The sequence below is a fragment of the Dendropsophus ebraccatus genome, chromosome 1 (assembly GCF_027789765.1).
Source record: "Dendropsophus ebraccatus isolate aDenEbr1 chromosome 1, aDenEbr1.pat, whole genome shotgun sequence".
Lineage (NCBI taxonomy): Eukaryota > Metazoa > Chordata > Amphibia > Anura > Hylidae > Dendropsophus > Dendropsophus ebraccatus.
The window spans coordinates 99462242-99485824 of NC_091454.1; the positions used below are offsets into that span (position 1 = coordinate 99462242).

The window sequence follows — 23583 nt, forward strand, 5'->3', positions numbered from 1 at the left end:
CTTTAAATACTTCAGGTATTAATATAACATAGAACAACGACCAGGACCAGACCAAACTATAACATGAAGTCAATATATTTATTTCTCCCATATTCTGGACAAACCTTTAAAATATCCAATATCAAATTGATTTAAAAATCACAAAACATATCTTTTGCATGTAAAGTAACAAAATAAGTTAGTATATATATTCAGAAATAGGAGATCCTGGAACAATTTATTAAATAGAAGATTTGAAATATTCTACAGTTTTACTTGGCTTAAAAATGGACCGTTCAGACTTGTGAAATACAAAGTTACTTTGCCAGGAAACAAAACATATAACATTAAAAAGAAAAATGCAGTAAAAGTAGTAAAAAAAAAAAACAGGGTAAAATAAATGTGACCTAATAATTATTTACATGGATGTGTTCAGACTGTACCTCAATAAAAAAAACAAAAAAAAAACAACTGCACTAGTGAACAAAACGTTCTACTCATTACCAATAGGCATATCATAAGACACAATTAAAGATAGTCCAGAAAAATAATTGACACATGCTATGCCAGGTCTTGATGTGCAGCATCATATTCTGCAATGTACAGCTTCAACTCCTCAATACATCTCTCCCCAATCTCACTTAAATTCTGCCGTAAAGCAAACTGGATCTGCTTTTCAAGTGAAGGGTCCTTATCTATGAGCATCTTCACAACCATGCCAAAAGTCTCACAGTCCTGCCTGTAGACCTGTGCAAAGAAGAAAAGAAAAGTAAGAACATAAAGGTTAAAATCCGAGCAGCAGGTTGGCTTTAACAAAGAACACCTACATCCATTGTAGCAGCACTACAGAAAGGTAAGCATGACATGCAGTTATAGCGAACACCAAATAATCTGGAGGAGTAATGCATGGAACTAACAGGACAGGACCTCAGTTACAAATCACTCATTTTGAATATACAACCTGGAAAAATTTGGGTTCCTATAACCTATCAGGTTTTCATAATATTACAACAGCAAGGATAACACATGTTCCAGACTCGGGCTATTTTCACAACATATTTATTATAACGGCCGTTCTTAGAGAAATGTGCAGCATTGATGTCAATGCAAACAGCCGTTGTTTACACTGTGTATTGAATAATGGCCATTTGCTACGGCCATGGAAATATTTGACATGTCAATTATTTTCGGCGGCCGTGCATTGGTTTAAATGCAATTTTCAATGCAACAGTGTCCGTTGTTTGACACTCACAACAACAGCTGTTGTTTTTGAGTGTCAAACAACAGCCACTGTCCATACATTGTGTAGCCTAATGGTGCGTTTACACAGAGAGATTTATCTGACAGATCTTTGAAGCCAAAACCAGGAACACACTATAAACAGGGAACAGGTCATAAAGGAAAGACGGATTTCTCTTTTCAATTCCATTCCTGGCTTTGGCATCCAAAATCTGTCAGATAAATCTTTCTGTGTAAACGCACCATAAGGGTGCACTCACATCTACCATAAAATCCACACACCTGATCTCTGAGGCATAACCTCAGAATTATGATTTTCACTTTACATGTTACATTTTGCTGCGGTTTTAGACACAGATTATCCCCCATACAATGTCTGTCAATGCATATTCAAGACTTTAGAATGCACTAAACAATGGAGATCAATATTTTTTTTCCTGTAGACTCTGGCATAGATTCCCATCAAAGGGAGTGGTAGGACTTTATAATGTTGATTCCACACTGAATTCAGCACTGATTCTATAGGCGCTTGTTTTACTTACCGCTCCTTGGTGTTCTGCCTGTTTCCTGCTGACTGGGCCACTTCTGAAGCTTCTAAACCGGTCTTTAAAGTCAGGATTAGACAGTGCAATGTAGGGCAGGCAGTACCTGGTTACTATATCCATATCTATGTGCCATAAATTACACCTAACTTATTAATAAAATTATATTTTTTTACATGAATCTGTAAGATCTGATTTTAAACCTCACGTACAAGAGTACACCACAACAGGTTGCCACGTCTGTGAGATTTTTGTGGACAGTGTCATGGCCTGTCACTTCAGAGATGGGTGTAGAAGCTTCAGCAGTGGCTTAGGTCGGCAGAAACAGGCAGGAGGACACCCGGGAGCATGGATAAGCAAGCATATAACTTTATCATTTTCTATATGCTTTTATCAGCCACCTGAGTGATGCGCAGTCGGCCAATGATCGGCTCCTAGGCTGATCATTGTCTTTATCAGACAGAATTGGGCAGATAATCTCCCTGTGTAATAGGGTTATCATGCAATATTTTGTTAAATCGTTTGAATTCAAACAATCTTCTGGTGTAAACACAGCAACAATCAAACAATTACAAAAATTCGTTCATAAGTCACTAATTGCATATTTTGAGCTGACCTTAAAACCATTGCTAATCGTTTGCAAGTCTTTCAGAGTAAACACTCGTTGTTCACAGTATATATAACAATGCAATTACAACCACAATTACAATCTTATTAACAATTTTAAATACAATCACATCACCGACTTTTCGAAGAAAAAATTGTTGCTTGTCGTTTGCTTAACAAGCACTTAACTGATTTATTTGTATGTGTAAAAGGACCCTAAGCATGAACAACCGATCTGTTTTAACCCTTAGACGACCCAGGGCGTATAGTTACGCCATGGAAGTCTGTCCCCAGACGACCTAGGGCGTAACTGTACGCCCTGGGTGTTTCTCCCGCTATGAAGCGCGCTCCGGAGCGAAGCGCGCTTCATAGCAGGTGGGGGCCAGCTGCAATCAGCAGCCGGGACCTCACCGGTAATGACACGCTGTAGCGATCGCGCTGCCGCGTGTCATTAACTCCTTAAACGCCGCGATCGCGGCGTTTAAGTGTAAGTGACAGGGGGAGTCCCCTGTCACCTACCGATCGGGACCCCCGCAGTGTGACTGCGGGGGTCCCGATCGGTAAAACGGGCCGCCGGAGCTCTCTCACCTGCCTCCGTGCGGTCCGATCGGCGCTCTGGTCACTGAGCCTGCACAGGCAGGCTCAATGAGCAGATCGCCGATAACACTGATCAATGCTATGCCTATGGCATAGCATTCATCAGTGTAAAAATCCAAGTAGTGAATGTAAAAGTCCCCCAAAGGGACTTCAAATGTGTAAAAAAAAAAAAGTTAAAAACACTAACACACTACCCCAAAACCCCTCCCCCAATAAAAGTTTAAATCACCCCCCTTTCCCATTATATAAATAAAACATATAAAAATAAATAAATAGATAAACATATAATATACCGTAGCGTGCGTAATTGTCCGATCTATTAAAATATAACAAGCGTCATTGCGAACGGTAAACGGCGTACACGAAAAGAGGGAAAAAAGTGCGCGGATTACCGATTTTATGTTACATTATATATATATAAAAAAATTAATAAAAAGTGATCAAAACGTCCGATCTTCACAAATATGGTATTAATAAAAACTAGAGATCATGGCGGAAAAAATGACACCCCATACAGCCCCATAGGGGAAAAAATAAAAACGTTATAAGCGTCACAATAGTCCCATTTTATTTATAATTAATTGCCAAAAAAAAGGATTTCATTTAAAAAAAATATATAACATTAGAGAATCTGCGTAAACCTGCATATGGTTGTGTTCGTACTGACCTATAGAGTAATGGTATCATGTCGCTTTTACCATATAGTGCATTACGTAGACAAAGGAACCCCCCAAACGTTACCATATTGCATTCTTTTTTGCGATTTCACCAATTTATATCTTCATAAATAATATATTTGGAATTCCATCATACATGTTATGGTAAAATGAATGACGCCATTACAAAGTACAACTATTCCTGTAAAAAACAAGCACTTACATGGCTTGTAGATAGAAAACTGAGAGTGCTAGAGCTCTTAGAAGGGGAGGAGGGAAAAACGGAAACACTAAGATCAAAATTTGCGCGGTCCACTGGGTCATTTTGGGCCTGGTCCTCAAAGGGTTAAGGGGATCAAATGCTCCATTGAGTGCGGTCCCCTTCATTTTGTTTACTAGGCACAGTTCTGCACTCTTAAGGTCCCCATACACTTAAAGCGACTCTGTACCCACAATCTGACCCCCCAAACCACCTTCGGATAGCTGCTTTTAATCCAGGATCTGTCCTGAGGTCCGTTTGGCAGGGGATGCAGTTATTGTCCTAAAAACAACTTTTAATCCTGTGTCTAACGGCCAGGGCTTACATTTGTATATGCATTAGGCTGGCACAACCTCTCTGTCCTTCCTCCCCACCCTCCTCATCATTAGGAATGATCCAGGAACATTTACTGCTGTTTGAGCTTTGCACAGGTGTCTTAACGATCCAGCCCATGTTCATTATACACACAGGTGGGGAATAGGAAGCAATCTGCCTGGAGTATTCCTAATGCTGAGGAGGGTGGGGAGGAAGGACAGAGAGGGTGTGCCAGCCTAATGCATATACAAATGTAAGCCCCGGCCGTTAAACACAGCGCTATAGGAATAAAAGTTGTTTTTATGACAATAACTGCATCCCCTGCCGAACAGACCCCAGGACAGATCTTGGATTAAAAGCAGCTATCTGAAGGTAAAAGCGGTTTTGGGGGGGGTCAGATTGTGGGTACAGAGTCACTTCTGTCGGCCAAACCCACCGCTCGCGGGGCTCTCCCGAGACTCCACTGACAGATGATGTCTGTGGAGATAGGGGTCAGGTATGATGGAAAATCACTTTAAAAACCTTTTGCTGTTGGAAAGATGGGCTGCCATCAGAGCTGTCTGGCTGTGGCTTAACCCTCCTCTCCCCATAGAAAACACAGGAACATTCAGACGTGGCAAATGTTCAAGTGTATGGGGAAGAAGGGAAAAATAACTGTTGGCTGAATGATCATGTGGCTGACAGTTTTTGAAGGTGTGTGCCCACTTTCAGTAACAGCTGTGGTGTGTAGTAGCCTCTTCCAATTCACTTGAATTTGAAGAAGTTGAAGTGATACCACACACAGTCACTACTAAAAGTAAGAAGCTGTGCTTGGTAAACAATGCTGGACTCCCACCAATATAATATTTATGGCCTATTCAAATGACAGGCCATTAATAAGTCCCAGTTCCTCCCTTTAAAACCACTGAAAGGTGAAATAAGTAACACAGATTTGTATAAGGGGTGGGATATATTTAACAGCAATTGAACAGTCTTTTTTTTTTTTAAGCTAATATATGGGAAGCAGGAGAAATGGTCAAGTGTTAAGATCTAAATGACTTCCATAGCACAAACTGCTTAAACACGTTAAAGTGGTATTCCCATCTAAACTAACATAGTTAAACTTGTAGGACTCATCAACTTAAATAATTTTTCAAAGAGATTCATTACCTTCTAATATGCCAGCTCCCTTTATCTAGGATACCAACAACCACTCTGCTCTAAAAGCATTGGTCTGGCTAATGAATATAGCTACAGTGTACATCTTTATATATATATATATATATATATATATATATATATATATATATATATATATAATCTTATACAGTATATATACACACACTCTAGCAATACATCTATATTATAGCTATATAGTCACTGCTTTCACAGCAGAGCAGTGGTCGGTAACCTGGACAACAGGCTGTCAACAATGGACGGAAATGAATAGCCAAATTAGGAGGAGGCAGCAAGTTTGCTAAATAATGCAATTTACGGCAGCTTTACATTTATAGCCAGATAACTTCAAACTAAATTTAAAACACACAGAAAGAAAAGAACATTTTCTGATGATGTCATTGCAAAGTGAAAGCTTTTTGAGGTCACATAACTCTCTGTATGAACCAACAGCCTCATAATTCTCAGTGTAATATCAGAGCTATGAAAGCTAATGATAAATTACAGTTGGAACTGAAAAAAATGTAGCACGATTCCCAAACCTTCCTACACGGAAAATACATCTACTATTAATAATACTTTATATACTATATAATACTACCATATATACTTTAAAGACTATATAACACTACCATATCCTATCCATTTATTACTCAGCAAGGAATTAAGTAAAAAGGAATCACAAAGCAACATCACTTCTATAGATACATAAACAAATGTGACCTTGCAGTAATAATACACTGGTGACAGCACATTACATTTTTAGTACCCTTAAAGAAAATGGAAACTCAGACTTGGATGGTGCTGCTCCTTGAAGATGACGGTAATGAAGAGTTATCTGTAGATTCTTTCACAGAGAGACTTTTTATTGTATACAACTACACATTCAGGAACAGAAGTGGATTGTTCTTGCTCTTTTATAGTATTGGGAAGGAAGAACTAGCTTGAAATGCATAGTATTTTCTCCAAACCTCTTGATGATCATTCACTACTACTAAGAGTAGCACCTGTCAAATCACTTTCTTTAGACCTTGATAACACTCTAAATGGATTCTATAAAGCAGCTACTAAAAGGGCTTATCCATGATAAGAAAAACATAGCTTTCTTCCAGAAACAGGGTCACTCTTGTTTTTTTGTGGTATTGCGTCTCGGTTCTACTGAAGTGACTGGAGCCACATTGTAATACTACACAAGACCTGATGACAGGTGTGGCACTGTTTTTGGAAGAATGCACATATTTTTTTTTAATGCTGGATAATCCTGTTATCAACTGTCCTATTCATCTTAACAACCTGCAGCGACAATATCTTGAAAAGTACAAAAAAGTGGATTAAAAAAAAAAAAGTTTAAATTTTATGTGTACAAATTGATGGTTTACAATGGCCTTAAGCTCTTTTTTTTATTCAGAGGAAATATTGCCCTGTGCATACTTTCAGGAAGCAGGAGCCCTATATCTTATGTGACACTCACATGGTATGTGACGAAACTCTGTAATGTACACAAAGCTGATTGCGTTTAACATAACACCGAGTCAACAAAACTCTGTAGGACACCAGGGATCACAGGTCTGTTTCTAAACAATGAACCCACATTTCCATGAGGTCAACAGGTTTCTTCTCAAAAGAGAGCTGCTTCAGCCTATGCAAAAATAGGGAAAGCAAAAACAAAGACACAAGTGATAAGTCGCTAAAAGCTCACGATTCTTACTGCTACCATTAGATTTGTATTCATACATGATAAACCTGTGTTCTACAAACCAAGGGATTTAGAAGTCTGTAAAAGCTTCCATCATTACAGCAGTGAATAAAAACTGAAGGGCCTTTTACACTGCATTATTATCGGCCAGAAATGTTGGTAGAAACACTCCTTAGGACAATAATCACACAGGTAAAAGTGACAGTAATCAGCTGAGAAGCAGGGAAACCTCCGATCTTCGGCTGATCGCTCCTTTAGGGCAGGCTTCAAAATTTATCGCTATTGGCCACACATCTTACTGTGTAAACAGGAGATTGCAGCTGATATCAAAAGGGAAATTGACAGCACAGATATGCATATATTTGTGCTGTCAGTTTCTAGATCACAGGCAGTGCATGCTTAGGGCCCTATTCCACCGGACGATTATCGTTTGCATAATCGTTAACGATTAACGATCTCAAACAACCGCTATTGCGAAAGACCTGAAAACGTTCACTCATTTCCATGGAACGATAATCGTTACTTATGATCATAATTGCGATCGTTTTTTTCTTTGCTATTTATTCGCTATTGCGCTCGTATCTATTGCGAACGACCGAACGACGTCTTATTCAATGCGAACGTTTTGCGAACGAGCAACGATAAAAATGGGTCCAGGTCTTATAAAGCGATCAACGATTTCTCGTTCGGTCGTTAATCGTTAACTGCTTTTCAACCAAACGATTAGATTCGAACGATTTAACGATAATCTGAACGATAATCGTCTGGTGGAATAAGGCCCTTACTTTCTGTGTTGCTTGTGATCCAGCATCCTGCTCTCTGACTCTCTCATCCTGATCTCCAGCCTGAAGATACAGCAGTGGCCTGAGGACGGGAGAGCGGCATGCCAGTTCACAAGCAGCGCTGATGTTAAGTATGCACTGCTTGTGATCTGGAAACTGATAGCACAAATATATGCATATCCATACTGTCAGTTTGCATGGCTGCGCGAATGATACAGTCATCACTTGCGCGGCCAGGCCTTTCAATTAATTGTATCGTGTAAAGGCACAGCAAAAGAGCCCATTCTCGCTGATCTGCGTTGGTTTTTTGTCCTTGCATGGCCCCATTTCTGGCCGTGTAAAAGGACCCCAAATCACCTCATTAGTTGATACCTTTTACTGGCAACCCAAAAAAGATTATGACAATATGTGATCTTTCAAAGCTACAGTACTGGCCTCTTAATCAGACATGGTGTAAGACAATCACATATACAAAGGGACACAGCAATAGAAATGTAAATCAGAAAAGTGATACATAGCAGAAACATCAGAATGTTGGGGAAGATAAGCCAGTGGGGCTGTAAATTATTGGCTCGAAAGCTCACATATTGTCATCATCTTTTTCAGTAAACCATAAAAAAGTATCAATTACTAAGGAGACTAAGGAGTTTTTTTCACTTGTGGCTACTGGCTAAGGCTAGGTTCACACCAGCGTTTGACCGTCCTCCACAATTCGGTTTCTGTTTTCCATTTTTATTACATTGAGACGGAACTTATCAGACCCGTCATACTCCCTATTAGGGTTCCTCCACACGTACCGTATCGCTGCTTATTTCTCACACAAAACTCGCATCAAACTTGCATGAAAATAGCTGCGTTTTTGTGGTGTTGAACTTGCCTGTGAAAATCATATGAAAATCAAAACTCGCATGTAAAAATCGCACCAAACACGCAGTGAGAATACACATACATTGGCATGATAACAATCAGTATCACTGTGGATTTATGTGTGAGAAACTCGCAGCGATAAATACACAGCGATACGGTAAGTGTGAAGGCACCCTTAATGTTGATGGCTTTTTATTGTGCTCCGTTTGTCACTTTAGTGCTTTGTTTTCCTCAATTCCGTTCCGTTTTTTCTGTATCACACATAAAATTTTTTCATGCACAAATTTTTTGTCCCTGCAAAAAAAAACAAAAACAGAAATTGAGCAGAAAGTGCTCTTCCTCCCCCCCCCCCCCAAATTAAAGTTAATGAGGGTGGGTATAAACAAAAGGTGTTTCCGTTCACACCCGTTTTCAAGGTATCCGTCATCATCCGTTTCTTACACTGATCATAGGCAGAAGGAAAATAAAAAAATAATTAAAAAAAAAAAATATATATATATACATATATATATATGTGGATAAAACTGGATCTGCAGAAAGAAGACAATGAAAGCAAACGGATATCAATGTTAGGCAATCCATTTGCATTTGTTGCATTTTTGTTATTGTAAACAGGTTCAATCAATATGGATGGATCTGTTAAAGACTAATACAAATGCTGCTGTATACAAATAGCCTAACATGGCACACAAAAGCTTTATCATTACAGCAGTGCACTGAGGAATACTACAGAACACCGCAGACACCACACAGTCTATGTGACCCTCATCTGCTGAATACAGCTGGAGGCAAAGGAAATGAACTAGTGAGAAAGTATCACTTTATGAGTCCAGAGGCATTTTCCTCTTATCAGCTTCATCTTCAACCACTTAAAAAGAGTGTCTGTAGGCAACTTGTCTGGAGCAGGTGAAACCACCTGATCATTAACATTTCAACACTCCATTACATTTTTGTGGGCCTAACACTAAATTTACAGCACTTGTTACCCTCATTAACTACAAAGGGACAAGTGACATGTGTGTGCATAAAGGAAATTGTCCCCAACACACTTAATTTAATCTCAGTGACACCCACCTTCAATGGGAATGTTCCAAATTGTAGTTGGGTGCAGCTGGGGCCCACGTCATGACGGCATGGTTGTTCTGCCCCATTTCTCTGCAATTAAATGTCCTATATTTGTAAAGGAATATGAGTAATGTTATGTTCATGCTTGCTTGAGTCAGGGGACACTAATTTTTCATTTCGGTAAAATCTGCTCTTTACCAGCAAATAACAGATTGCGGCTCTCGCCCACAAACTCCTTTCATATTTTAAACCTTTCAAACTGAAACATTTTTGTCCTCAGAAGGAACCCACAAAGATCAACATCAGCGCCAAAGGAATGTTTAATAATTATTAACAGATGGCAGTAAGGCAAATACACTGAACAGAGACGTGGATGAAATGGTGTAAATGTGTCTTCATTTTCTCTTTTAAAGGATTAGAACACGCCAGCATTATAAAATGGACTAACTAAACCATAGATGTGTTTTATTTTGTATATGTAACCAGTACATTGGCCCTAACTTTCATTAATGATTATGGAATATCGCTTACTAATACATACCCCTTGCACTGCCACCACGTTCTTTATAATTATGCCAGTCTGCCCTCTTGCCCCTATATGAAGTTAGATGGCTCCTCTGTCCATACATAGCTGCCTATTGAGAAGCACATGACAATACATGCCATTGCGCCTCCTTTTTCTGTGCCTGCGCTCCTTACCTGAGCACAGTGTAATACTACGGAGGGTGATATGTATCGGCACGTGTTCCTCTGTAGGCAGCTATGTATGGACAGATGAGCACACAGGGACCCCAGGGGTAGCGGGTGGGCATTATTGCTGTTCATTATATATCAAAAAACACAACCAACTACTGAAAGGCTGGCCAACACATTTAAGTTCAAAATAAATAAATAAAATTAAAAGGGTTTTCCATTGAGCCAAAGTAAATAAAAGTTAATGTGGACCAGGTACCCCTACACATGAAAAACTGTCAACTGTCTGAACCAATATCCATTAGCAAAGAGTGCTAACCCCAAAATGTTTATCCTATGAACTTTAGTGGACTGACGACTGGTGTCATTAATCATGTCAGTTGTAACAACTGTACAACCATTATGGACGAAAATGTATGTATGTGTGTGCAAAATTATAATTTCTTAGACAATTGTTCAACCAAAAGCTTCTATCTAATATGAACGGACACTTTTAGAAAACTGCTTATTAAAACCTGGCATTAGCTGAATATACAGGATTGTGTCCACAGTGAATATATTAACGTCTTGGATAATAGAATGATCTGTCTCAGCAGTAAATTTTGTTCCCAAGAAATAGTACATGTTGTTGAGTCGGGGCTATGGACCTAAAGAAACTGTACTGCACAAAACATCCAAGAGACAAAATTGGTTTATCTTATCCCAGGAACTCCTACAGCATGTCATGGGTCACACAACACCACAATCATTGAATCCCATTGAATATGGATGTAACATGGTTTTCAATTTGGGTTATGACAGCACAGCCTAAAGGACATATAGTGACACACTAAATAATCCATGCATGTCTAGACTTCCAGTAACCACCAGTAACAAATGTGTTAACTTTATGTTTATTGCCCAGAGAGGAGCCAATAATTTTATGCACTATAGGGGAGATATATCAAACATGGTGTAAAGTGAAACTGGCTCAGTTGCCCCTAGCAACCAATCAGATTCTTATTTTCATTGTCTGTGAGGAATGAAAGGTGGAATCTGATTGGTTGCTAGGGGCAACTAAGCCAGTTTCACTTTACACCATGTTTGATAAATCCCCCCCCTATGTTTTCAATTTTATAAATTGTATGCTCCATCATGGTCCAGATTTGTCAACCTGCCTGAAACCCAAACTGTTTGGTTTTGCCCATAGCAGCCAGTCACAGCTAAGCTTTCATATCTTGAACAGGTATTCTGGCCATTTAAAGTATTTTATATTGTACAGAGGATGCATAGAACCAAAAAACACATGCTTTTCTTACCTAAGCAATAGAAGACTATCAGACATGTATCTATCTGACCAGTTTACTGTTCCCCCCCAAAAGTTTGTAACTTGACAATCGTTCCTGTAAAATATTATACATTAGCAAGTAGATAAAGGTCTCTTTGGCAACAAGCTATGGTTATTATCAGTGTCAAATATCTAATGCTTGCATTTGACGACGGCCTTTTAAAGGAGACCATGCAAAAACTAAATCTCAGTGACTTGGTCTTAATAGGTCAACTCCAACATCTCAAAGGTTTTCCTAGAAACGTCTTCAGGAATGAAGTATTACAAATACTGGGATTAGTGAAAATAGATAGTACTGTGGATGAAGTAACTCTACCCTCATCCCTTACATCTGCTGAGAGAAGCTTTGGGCCACACACAAACTGGCACTGAAGATACTATGGGCTTCATTAGAATGTGTTGTTCTTATCATGTGGTCAGATTAAGCACATTAAGGTGCGCTCTCTCCATCTCTCCGATAAGTAACTGTAAACTGTGAGCACACTCTCTCAGATTTTAAACAGAAATAAGATGAGGTCCTGCTGGACAATTGGAAATCGATGAGAAATGCCCATACTACTGACCTGTATTCTTTGTTCTAATCTGAGGTTTTAAGTAGGGCTGGGCGATATTGTCAAAAAATGTAATCTAGATTTTTTTTTAACATCATGGATGATTATTAATTAAATCAAATTTTTAATCTTAAATAAAGATTTTTTTTATCCTTGCAGGTGCCTCAAATATGGTGTCGGGGGTCCATTTTCTGGCTGGCACTGTCTATGGGGGTCCCCTCTCAGGCTGCCACTGTTTATGTCAGTTTCTAACCTGTTGCCCTTCAGGTGTTGTAAAACCACAAGTTCCAGCATGCAGGCTGGTTGTAGTAGGGAGTTGTTGTTTTTTTGCAGAGCTCATACAGAAACACATAGCAGAGTTGTGTATGCTGTCTCCAGTGACTACCCTCTCTGAGGTCACATGATGTTATGTCTGCAGGTATCGCAGCTACAACCCACTGCAGGCTGACATTCACAGGCTGCTGGGGCACGAAGGGAGTTGTAGCCTGGGTGGGAGGCTAGAGAGCACTGACTGAGAACGTATTTCTGAGAAATAGGGGGTTATACTACTCACTAACAGACAGGAGAGGTCACAGACATGTTTTATGTATTGCTCTTGGAAGGCTCTGACAGCTCAATATGCATATACAACTAATACTCACAGCAAGTACTGACAACCAGCAGGACGGGGCCGTGCCTGCTTAGAGATGGACATAAGAACAGCTCTCCCCTGCAGGGCAGAGTGCGCAAAGATTTTTCCTTAAAATCAAATTTGCAATTTCCCCCCAAAAAAATCTATGTCAGCCCCCAAAAGTGAATTAATCAAATTAATTTGATTGATAACCCAGCCCTAGTTTTAGGGCATGTATGGTCTGATGCAAATCTACATTAATCTAAAAAAGGAGAAAAACTTTAGTACAAAAAAGAAAAAGTTGCATAAATCTGATATGGCCGTTAAAATAACAAAATCCCCCATTTTTACTAGCGGTCCAATTTTGAGGGGATGCTATTGCCCAATACATTATTCAAATCACTAGAAAACTAGAGCTACCTTTGACACTTCCCGCTATTTCACAACATACTCTTTCCAGTTGTTTATCTGATAACTTAGGATGACCTGCAAGCTTTCAACTAAGTAACTGCAGGAAATAGACCAATCCCACCATTAACTTTTTATTCCCTAGTGAAAACCATTTCCTATACCCTTATCACCCAAATCTGAAAGGAATTTAGCAGGCTTTGCTATTTGCCCCTTCATAATATAGAGCAAGATGGAACTCTTCTTACTTTGTATCTAGAAGAGAGACAGAAACCTGTATTTGCTCGCACTCTGCAGCACAACTGGACATTTAGGGTTCATTAGGTAAAAGTTAAATTACTGTCATAAAAAAACTTTTCACATGTCACAGAAATACATCAAATTTGATCAGCCAGCATCTGAGTAAAATACCTCCACAACCAACTACTAGAACGAGCTGTGAGAAGCACACAATGGAGCACTTTTCTCCCTGTCTCTATCTTTGCTACAGAAGATTCTATTGAAAGTCTAGTAAGGAGACAGTGGGGAGTGCTGAACTGAACACTTCTTCCTACTCTAGTGATCAGGGGGTCTCCTTGGCACCAAGACCCCAACCAATCACGTTTTCAAATGACATTTTCAAATGACAGTAATACTTTAAGGTAACAGGAATTAAGGCTACAAATAATGCTCCTCTGTGCCCCATGTTCGTCCAATGTGTGTGATGTTCACCCGGCTGATACTATTCACTTTATTTAAATTGGAATACACTTCAATTAGCCATAGAGCACAATGTAAAGTACGTCCGGGAGCCGTACTTTACATTGTGTGCACAGGCTATGTTGTGCAGCTGCTGTTCACTGAATAGACCTGTCAATTATTTTGTGTGGCTGTAGAGAACCATGGCCGTAGTGTATACACTACCGCCACTATTCCATGCATTCTAATGTAATGCCGCAGTGTCATTAAACAACGGCCGTTGTTTAATGTAAGAATAGTTAGTGTGAACATAGTCTTAGATATAAAAACATATACATTTAAATAATAATAAATGTATACTATTAGATTAGACTTCAGTATGGGTAAGTTTTTTTTTTTTTACCCTTTCTTGTAATTATTCCATGATGTGATGGCCTTGATTTAAAGGAAAACTATTAGCAGGTTCCTGCAAACGTCTCCCTGCAGCGGCGTACCTCAGCTTTCTGGCGCAGGTCTTCGTTCCTAAGTCGGTCACGCACTTTCCGATAATTTTAATCAAACAGAAGTATGTAAATTAGCATGTTAGGAGCACTGAAGGTGTTTCTTCACCCCCACCCCCAGTGCACCATTCTTCCTTCCCGCCTTCTCCTTCAGGCGGGCAGGCAGAATGGTGGACTTGGAGGGCAGAATAACCCCCAGTGCTCCTAACACTATAATTTACATTTTTCTATTTGATTAAAATGATCAAAATGACAGGACCAACTAAGGAAAGAAGAGTGGCACCAGAAAGCTGAGGTACGCTGCTGCAGGGAGCAGAAAGCAGGTTTGTTTAAACGAACCTGATGATAGTTTACCTTTATGTAGAGAAGGGAGAAACTGTGGATGAACAGAAAGCATTGTGGGAAGAAGTGATAATATAATGAAGTTTTACACAGAGCTAAAAGTGGGGAAAAAAGAGAGAAAAGATATGATTAGGATGTTGGAATATCTTATTGCACAAGCACTTTACACTTCTATACACTATGGGGAGAATTACCTTATAGGAATTATATGAGTATTATAAGTGCTTTGTTGTCCATAGCATTTTATCAGAGCTCATTACTATTTGATATATAAACTCTGATTGGATGCCATAGGCAACAAAGAATATTTTTACTATAAGGTCATGTTTACACTGAGTAAAACAGACAGAATTGCGTGGCGGAACTCTCCGCTATAGAATCCCACCTGCCTCAGTGTAACTCTGTTTCTCTATGGGGAGCTTGCGCTCCTCCCCTGCTGCCGACGCTCTCTGCTTAAAGAAGTGACATGAGCGGAGAGCTTCAGCAGCGGAGGAGCGCACTCTCTCTTATAGACAGGCTATGGGACACTAAGACAGGCGGGATTCCACAGCAATTCCACCTGTTTTTCTCAGTGTGAATATACCCTAAGGTAGCTTGATAACTATGCCCCTGTACTGGTAACCAATGAGTTGGGACTGTGCCAGTCTTTTTTTGAGTACGCATGCATGGCATACACCGCTTTTTATAATGCCATGCACATACAAAATACAGAGGGTTATGTGCTTGGCACAATGGAATGCATAAGTAAACGTCCTTTTACATGGGCTGATTATCGGGCAAATTAGCTTTTCTAGAAACGCCCCCTGCTTGATGATCTACCTGTGTAAAGGCCCTATTACACGGAACAAATATCGTTTAAAAATTTGCTAAAACAGTTGAAATGAACGACTATGTTAGTGTAATAACAGCCCACGATGAAACGACAAATGAAAAATCGTTCATTTTGGTCTTTCAACATGTTGAAAAATTATTGTTGGTAGTTTGCTGATCGTTCACATATTTGTTCGTGTAATAAGTCGTTGGCCAATAAAAGATTTTGTGTGGGCTGTCCTGAGGAACGATCAGCGACCATATATTGACGTAAAAGCGATTGTTCATAACAGTAATCCGTGAATGTAATAACCTCAGAATCATTCGCAAAAAACAAAAAATCGCTAATTTTTAGCGATATTTTTTAGCGTTAAAGGAAATCTTTGAACGCTAATCGCTACGTGTAATACGACCTTAAAAAAAGGCCCAACGATCAAACCTTTTGTATGGCTATTTAAGTTATCGTCTGCACATTTTACTATCTAAATGGGCCACTCGACTGATTGAGCCTTTTAATGTCTCTACAAACAGGCTCCAATATTGCTGATCGATGTTTGTTTGCTGCTGCCGGTCGGCTGTGTGATACGGCCATAGGAGAGTCTTTTATTGCTAAAGGAGAAGAAAGAAGAATATCTGAGATACAACTAATCTGTTTAGCACTAGTTCATTCCAGTCATGCATGACCCCTGTCATGAATAAACCCATTGGCAATACTGCCCCAGGTAACAGCTAACAATAAAGAACAGTCACACAGTGCTGGTAAGAGAGAATTCAATCATCTGTATCAGGATGGCACCCTGCAAGCAGACATTGTATCCCCAGAAACTGACTTCAATACATATTGTACATTTATTGAGAAAGGATAGCAGGGTAGAGTTCAGATGCATTCACACAAAATGTCTGGTCACATTATTACTGTGATTTTTGTAACATTAGCCGCTGAACTAAATCATTCTACGTAAATAAATCCTTAATAAATATACATTTATAAAGCACTACCCTAATCGTGGTCATTTAGTGATGCACTGGGTTATTGTAAAATTGGCATCACTCCGACATTTTCCAAAATCTACAAAATCAACAACATTTTACAACATGAATTGACATAAAAAGCTGCATAACTCTCCTAGCCTCGTCGCTGCTTTTTTCCCCATATATATCTATATATATATATATATATATATATATATATATATATATATATATATGTATATCAGACGCTGTGACTGATACCACTACACCCATGAGACAGCGGGGCAGGTTTACTACTGAATCTCCCAAAATTCATGTTTTAGACACTTTCTGAGGTTGGCATGACAAAGGCATGCCTTCTGAAAAGGGGGGGGCTATCTTGTTTAAATTTACACACTGTAAAAATTAAGTATTTTAAGTTTAACACATACCAAGTAAATTTAGATTTTTAGTTTAGAAATGGAAAAGAAACCAACATGCAGCTGAAAATCCTTAAAGGACAACTCCGGCGGGACCCCCCCCCCAAAAAAAAAACAGACACACACAGACACCATACTCACCATCCCTCCGGTGACGATCGCCACTCCATTCGCCTGCCGTCCGCCTCACCGTCACCTGCGTCCCCTGTCCAGCGATGTCTCTTGCTTCCGGGTTCATGAGAGAGAAAAGGCTGCCAGTGCGCCAATCAGGGCTGAGCAAGCTGGAAGCCAGGTGATGCGCTCCAGCCAATGAAAAGGCTGCTGGTGCGCATGTGCACCAGCAGCCTTTTCTCTCCCATTCACTCTCAATGAAGACGCCGAAGAGGAAGAAGACCCGGACCGCCCCCCAGCTCTGACGTCACCCGTCACCAGATGCCGCCCGGGAGAAGAGGACCGTGACGACCGTAATAGGTAATGTATACATTCTTTAACTTCCGGGGTTGGGGGTCGGGAGTCAGAAAGTGGGGGAAGGGGGCCAGACTGGGTATTTAACCACATTACAAAGTTATATAACTTTGTAATGTGTGTTAACCCTTTAACCCTTTAAGGACATGGCCCATTTTCGTTTTTACGTTTTCGGTTTTTCCTCCTTGTGTTTAAAAGGTCATAGCACTTGCATTTTTCCACCTAGAAACCCACATGACCCCTTATTTTTTGCTTCACTAATTGTACTTTGCAATTACAGGCTGAATTTTTGCATAAAGTACACTGCGAAACCAGAAAAAAATTCAAAGTGTGGTGAAATTGAAAAAAAAAAAAACGCATTTCTTTTATTTGGGGGAAATGTGTTTTTACGCCATTCGCCCTGGGGTAAAACTGACTTGTTATGCATGTTCCTCAAGTTGTTACGATTAAAACGATATATAACATGTATAACTTATATTGTATCTGATGGCCTGTAAAAAATTCAAACCGTTGTTAACCAATATACGTGCCTTAAAATCGCTCCATTCCCAGGCTTATAGCGCTTTTATCCTTTGGTCTATGGGGCTGTGCGAGGTGTCATTTTTTGCGCCATGATGTGATCTTTCTATCGGTACCTTGATTGCGCATATACGACTTTTTGATCGCTTTATATTACATTTTTTCTGGATTTGATGCGACCAAAAATGCGCAATTTTGCACTTTGGGATTTTTTTGCGCTGACGCCGTTTACCGTACGAGATCAGGAATGTGATTAATTAATAGTTCGGGCGATTACGCACGCGGCGATAGCAAACATGTTTATTTATTTATTTATTTGTTTACTTTTATTTAAAACCTGGGAAAAGGGGGGTGATTCAGACTTTTATTAGGGGAGGGGGCTTTTTACTATAAACAACACTTTTTTTTTTTTTTACACATATACTAGAAGCCCCCCTAGGGAACTTCTAGTATATACACTGTGATCTCTCATTGAGATCTCTGCAGCATAGATATGCTGCAGAGATCCATGAGATCGGCACTCGTTTGCTTTCGGCTGCTGCAGCCGGAAGTAAACGAGTGCCGAGCCGGGGACGGCGCCATCTTGGACGCGTCCCCGGCCGGCATCAGTAACGGAGATCGCTCCTCCGGGACAAGGTCCCGGAGGAGCGATCTCCCCCACTAGACACCAGGGAAACGTTGCCTCCGGTAATCGGAGGCAGCTGTCAACTTTGACAGCTGCCTCCGATTAGCTAATTAGCGGGCACGGCGATCAGACCGTGCCCGCTAATAGCAGCGGTCCCGGGCCACTCGCGGCACCCGGGATCGCGGCACTTCAAAGCGGGGCTTTGAAGTGCAAGTGAGGACATATGACGTAGGGGTACGTCATATGTCCTCAAGAGGTTAAGGACCGTGCTAACTTTCGTTTTTTCCTCCATGTGCTTAAAAGGCCATAGCACTTGCATTTTACACCTACAGACCCACATGAGCCCTTATTTTTTGCGTCACTAATTGTACTTCGCAATGACAGGCTGAATTTTTCCATAAAATATGCTGTGAAACCAGAAAAAAATTATATGCGCAGTGAAATTGAAAAAAAAATATATTTTTCTTTTTTACGCCGTGTGTCCTATGGAACAACTTAGTTGTTGTATATGTTCCTCAAGTCATTACGATTAAAACGATATGTAACATGTATAACTTTTATTGTATCTGATTAAATTAAAACCATTGTTAACAAATATACGTTCCTTAAAATCGCTCTATTCCCAGGCTTATAGCGCTTTTATCCTTTGGTCTATGGGGCTGTCAGGTGTCATTTTTTGCGCCATGATGTGTTCTTTCTATCGGTACCTTGATTGCGCATATGCGACTTTTTGATCGCTTTATATTACATTTTTTCTGGATTTGATGCGACCAAAAATGCGCAATTTCGCACTTTGGGATTTTTTTGCGCTTACGCCGTTTACCGTGTGCGATCAGGAATGTGATTAATTAATAGTTCGGGCGATTACGCACGCGGCGATAGCAAACATGTTTATTTATTTATTTATTTTTATTTGTAAAATGGGAAAAGGGGGGTGATTCAGACTTTTATTAGTGGAGGGGATTTTTTATTAATAAAAACACTTTTTTTAACTTTCACTCACAGTAATATGAAGAGCCCTGGGGGACTTCTATATACACAGAACTGATCTCCCATTGAGATCAATCCTGTGTATATAATAGAGCAATGATCCATCAGATCGGTGCTCTATTATAATGGTCTGCTGCAGACCATCTGAATAGATTGCCGAGCCGGGATCAGCGTCATTCCGATGCTGAGCCCCGGCCGGCTCATTAGATCGGATCTCCCCTCCGCGATCGCATCGCGGGGGGGAGATCCCCCACTGGACACCAGGGAGAGGGGGCACAGCTGCTATTCAAATGCAGCTGTCAGCTTTGACAGCGGCATTTGAAAAGTTACTTAGCCGGCTGCGGCGATCGGCCGCGCCGGCTAATACACGCGGTCCCTGGCTGCACTTAGCAACCGGGGACCGAGCGCTGCAGAGAGGGCTCACGCCGGGAGCCCTCTCTGTTTACTCTTAACGGCCGCATGACGGGTATACCCGTCATGCGTCGTTAAGAGGTTAAATAAGCAAAAAAAAAATTTCAACGGAGTTGTCCTTTAAAGAGTACCTGACTAACTTTGACATCTCATCAGACATTTTAAAAGCTATTGATCACAGTGGGTCTCACTGCTCAGACCCGCTGCATGGAGATATAGCTAGGGAGAGAACATGGCGGCTGTGTGTTCTAATCTTAGGATGCTAGCTAATTGCAGCGGTTTAGCCTTATTATAGTCTAAGAGGCTAAACTGTTGCAACTGGCAAGCGGCTAGGGAATGGATGGCACATCCACCACTCTCTCTAGTTCACAGTGGGTTTACGCAGTAATCAATACTTTTGGCATGCCTAATGATATATCAGTTATTTTTAATGAAAGGTACTATTTAAAAGAAAGTTACTTAAACAGTTTTTATAAATTCTAAATTGTGTAATTCAGAATTTTTTTCATTGCCTTGAAAATGAGATGCATACAGTAATATTTAAAGGAAAGGGTATGTGGCTAAATTTAAAAATTTACATGCACCATTTTTTGGCTCAAATTATTGGTGTACATTTATGTCAACCATGAATCTGCATAAGTGTAGCAAAGGCTTCAGTAAACAGCACCCTTTATTCTAAAAGTGGATTCACATGACTGGGAATGTGAATTTCACACCACTCTGTGAGCTCTATTTTGCTAGCTCTTGCAAAATGAGACATTCTGACAATAACTATATATTGGGGAATTGCTGCTAATGCAATTCCCTAACCTTTAAGAGCTTTTTTCACCATAGGGAAACTTGAACTTTAATGAAAAGTAGGCAAAGAGGTATTACATTTATGAGGCTAATAAAAGGGGTTCAGTGGTCCTGTAGACTGAAATAACATTTTATGATATACTGTTAGCATGCGGCTCCAAGACAGGATCTCAGGAACTGCAGCATGCAGAGAGCGTTAGTCTCATCCTGGACAAATTCTCACTTACATTCTATTCATGTGTGTAAGGATGAGATACTTATATTACTATTTACTATTATTGTCTATGGGCGAATCTCTTCCTTACTGAAGCAACAAGGATTTGTGAGCATGTAAATGTCAATAAACTCTCATTGTATTTAGCAGCCCCTTCACATTTAGAAATCTACTTACAGGACCCCATTTTAACCCTTTCTATATTACAAAATGACCATTACCTTTTTTAATCAATTTTCCTTACAATCACCAAGTTCTACATGAAATATTGAACAGCACTTGTCATTGAAACTTCAAAACTGGAAAAACATGCATCATATATATGTACTGCAAACTATATCTCCTTGAGGTGATCTTTTAGGCACAGCATTGTAAGAGGCAGCTCTTACTGTGTCTAGCAGGCAGTGTCCCCATTTACTGACTTATGTTTACGTAAAGCAATAAGCAGGGGAACAGGAGCTAAGCAGGATGTATTGCTTGCTGACAGAAACCTTCCAAATATTTACTGACTTGTCATTACCTATTAAGGAGATTCCAATTTTGCTATGAACATAATTAACAGTACACATGTGTAAGGGCATATATAGCTATTTAACAAAGCACTGCAACTGTAATATCTGTCCCAATGGCAAAAACTATTTTAATCATTAAGCACATTAAAATAAAGTAATAGAAAAAACCCTCTTCAACCAGATCATCTACAATTCAACATTGTGCTCCATTGACTGTCAGTAGTGCTCACACAGTTACTTACTCTCTCAGTTCTCTGGCCAATCACAGGATAGCACATTACCTAGTCCTTACTGTTGTGCCATAATATAGTGTGATAAAAATGCACAGGACAGGCAGGCACTAGTAACACAGTACACTATTATATATAGTATGTTCAGGAGAAGGAGTTACTGATACACTGGCTTTGCTCAAACCCGAGTGTATGGGATTTGATTACCAGTGGCTGAATAATTTGCATACAGCCCTAAGGCTGCCTAGAAAACATGGATAGAGCCATAGGGTGTATGCATGTTTTCCAGGATGCCCTAGAGCTGCATCCAACTTCTTCAGCCACTGGTAATCAAAAGTCCGAAGCCGGCTTTAGTCTTCTCTAGTCTTCTTCTGCTTTACCACTTCTTGAGCAGACAGAAAAGCACAGTCATGCAAAGCCCCACCTCTTGCGCTTTGCCTTGCTGTATCACATAATAGAGATGGATTTCCCCTAGCAACAGTCAGTGAACAACATGTTGTAGTAAAGTGGGACTTAATCTTTTTTTTATATAAATAAAGTGAATTACAATAGACTATCAAAGGTAAGGTATCAAAGTAATCATTTAAATTTGGCATACTTTATGACTCCTTTTCACCTCTATCTTTTTCTTAACACATTGATGTAAAACACAAACTTACACCATAATTCTGGTGCATTTTATTGCTAGAAACTTCAAAAGAGGGAAGTTACAGTAGTTAAAAAAATATTCTACAGGCTGGAATAGGGGTTTACAAAAAAAATGCATCATGTGTGCAATTTGTAGGATGCCACTGCATAATACACAGTAAAGGTTTTAGTTTTTCCCAGTTTCAGCCTGTAGGACATTTTTTTTTTTTAAACTACCAGAAAACCCCTCTGCTTTCAAAGGCAGAATATAGACTAGGTAACAGGATAACTATGAAGCCAAAATGATTTTTTCCATTGACTGTCTAAGGCATATACTTTTTTGTGATACTGAATAGTGTAGAAATCTACATCATTCTTCACGGCTGTGTAACTAAGCTTGTTTATTGTATTACAGCATGGAAAGGCAGTACATGAGGCGTTACAATTGCCCCCCAAAAAACCCTTTAAAAGGAATATTCCGGTGAAATAGAAGTCCAAGTATGCAAGTTAACAGATACCAGGAGTGCAAAGTGAAGACTATTTATACAATGTAAACAGAAGAAAGGCTTGCATCTTGTTAGGCCAGGTTTACATTCACCCGGTGATCATGCAGGAATTTTGAACTGAGCATATTTATTGCAAGAGGACAGTTTAAAGAGATAGCTGCTTTTAATACCAGATCTGTATTGGGCTCTGTTCGGCAGGTGATGCAGTTATTGTCCTAAAAAACTTGTAGCCCTGTGTCAAATTGGTGTGGCCTAGAGTATGCATGCCCTAGGATTGCGATACCCTCCGTCCCTCCTCCCAACCCTCTTTATCCTTAGGAACGCCCCTAGAACAATTTCTCCTATTCATCACCTCTCTGAACACTGCACCTGTGCTGGATTGTTAAGGCACCTGCGCAGTGTTCAGACAGGTGATAGATAGAAAAAATCCTGCCTGGGGGCATTCCTAATGATGAAGAGGGTGGAGAGGTGTCACAACCCTAGGGCACAGACACTCTAGGAAACGCCAATTTGACAAAGGGCTGTAAGTTTAAAAGTTGTTTTTAAGGACAATAAATGCATCACCTGCCGAACAGAGCCCAGTACAGATCTGGGATTAAAAGCAGCTATCCGAAGGTA

At 39.9% G+C, this 23583-nt stretch overlaps 1 protein-coding gene across 2 annotated transcripts in view; it reads right to left on the minus strand.

Moving 5' to 3' along the window:
* Positions 1-23583, minus strand: part of PPHLN1 (periphilin 1) — a 91707-nt gene continuing 68124 nt past the window's right edge. For both annotated transcript variants that reach the window (XM_069975988.1, XM_069975989.1), the window contains exon 10: positions 1-726. In XM_069975988.1, coding sequence (XP_069832089.1) covers positions 541-726 — 186 coding nt within the window. In that variant the 3' untranslated portion in view covers positions 1-540. The remainder of the gene's footprint in view (positions 727-23583) is intronic.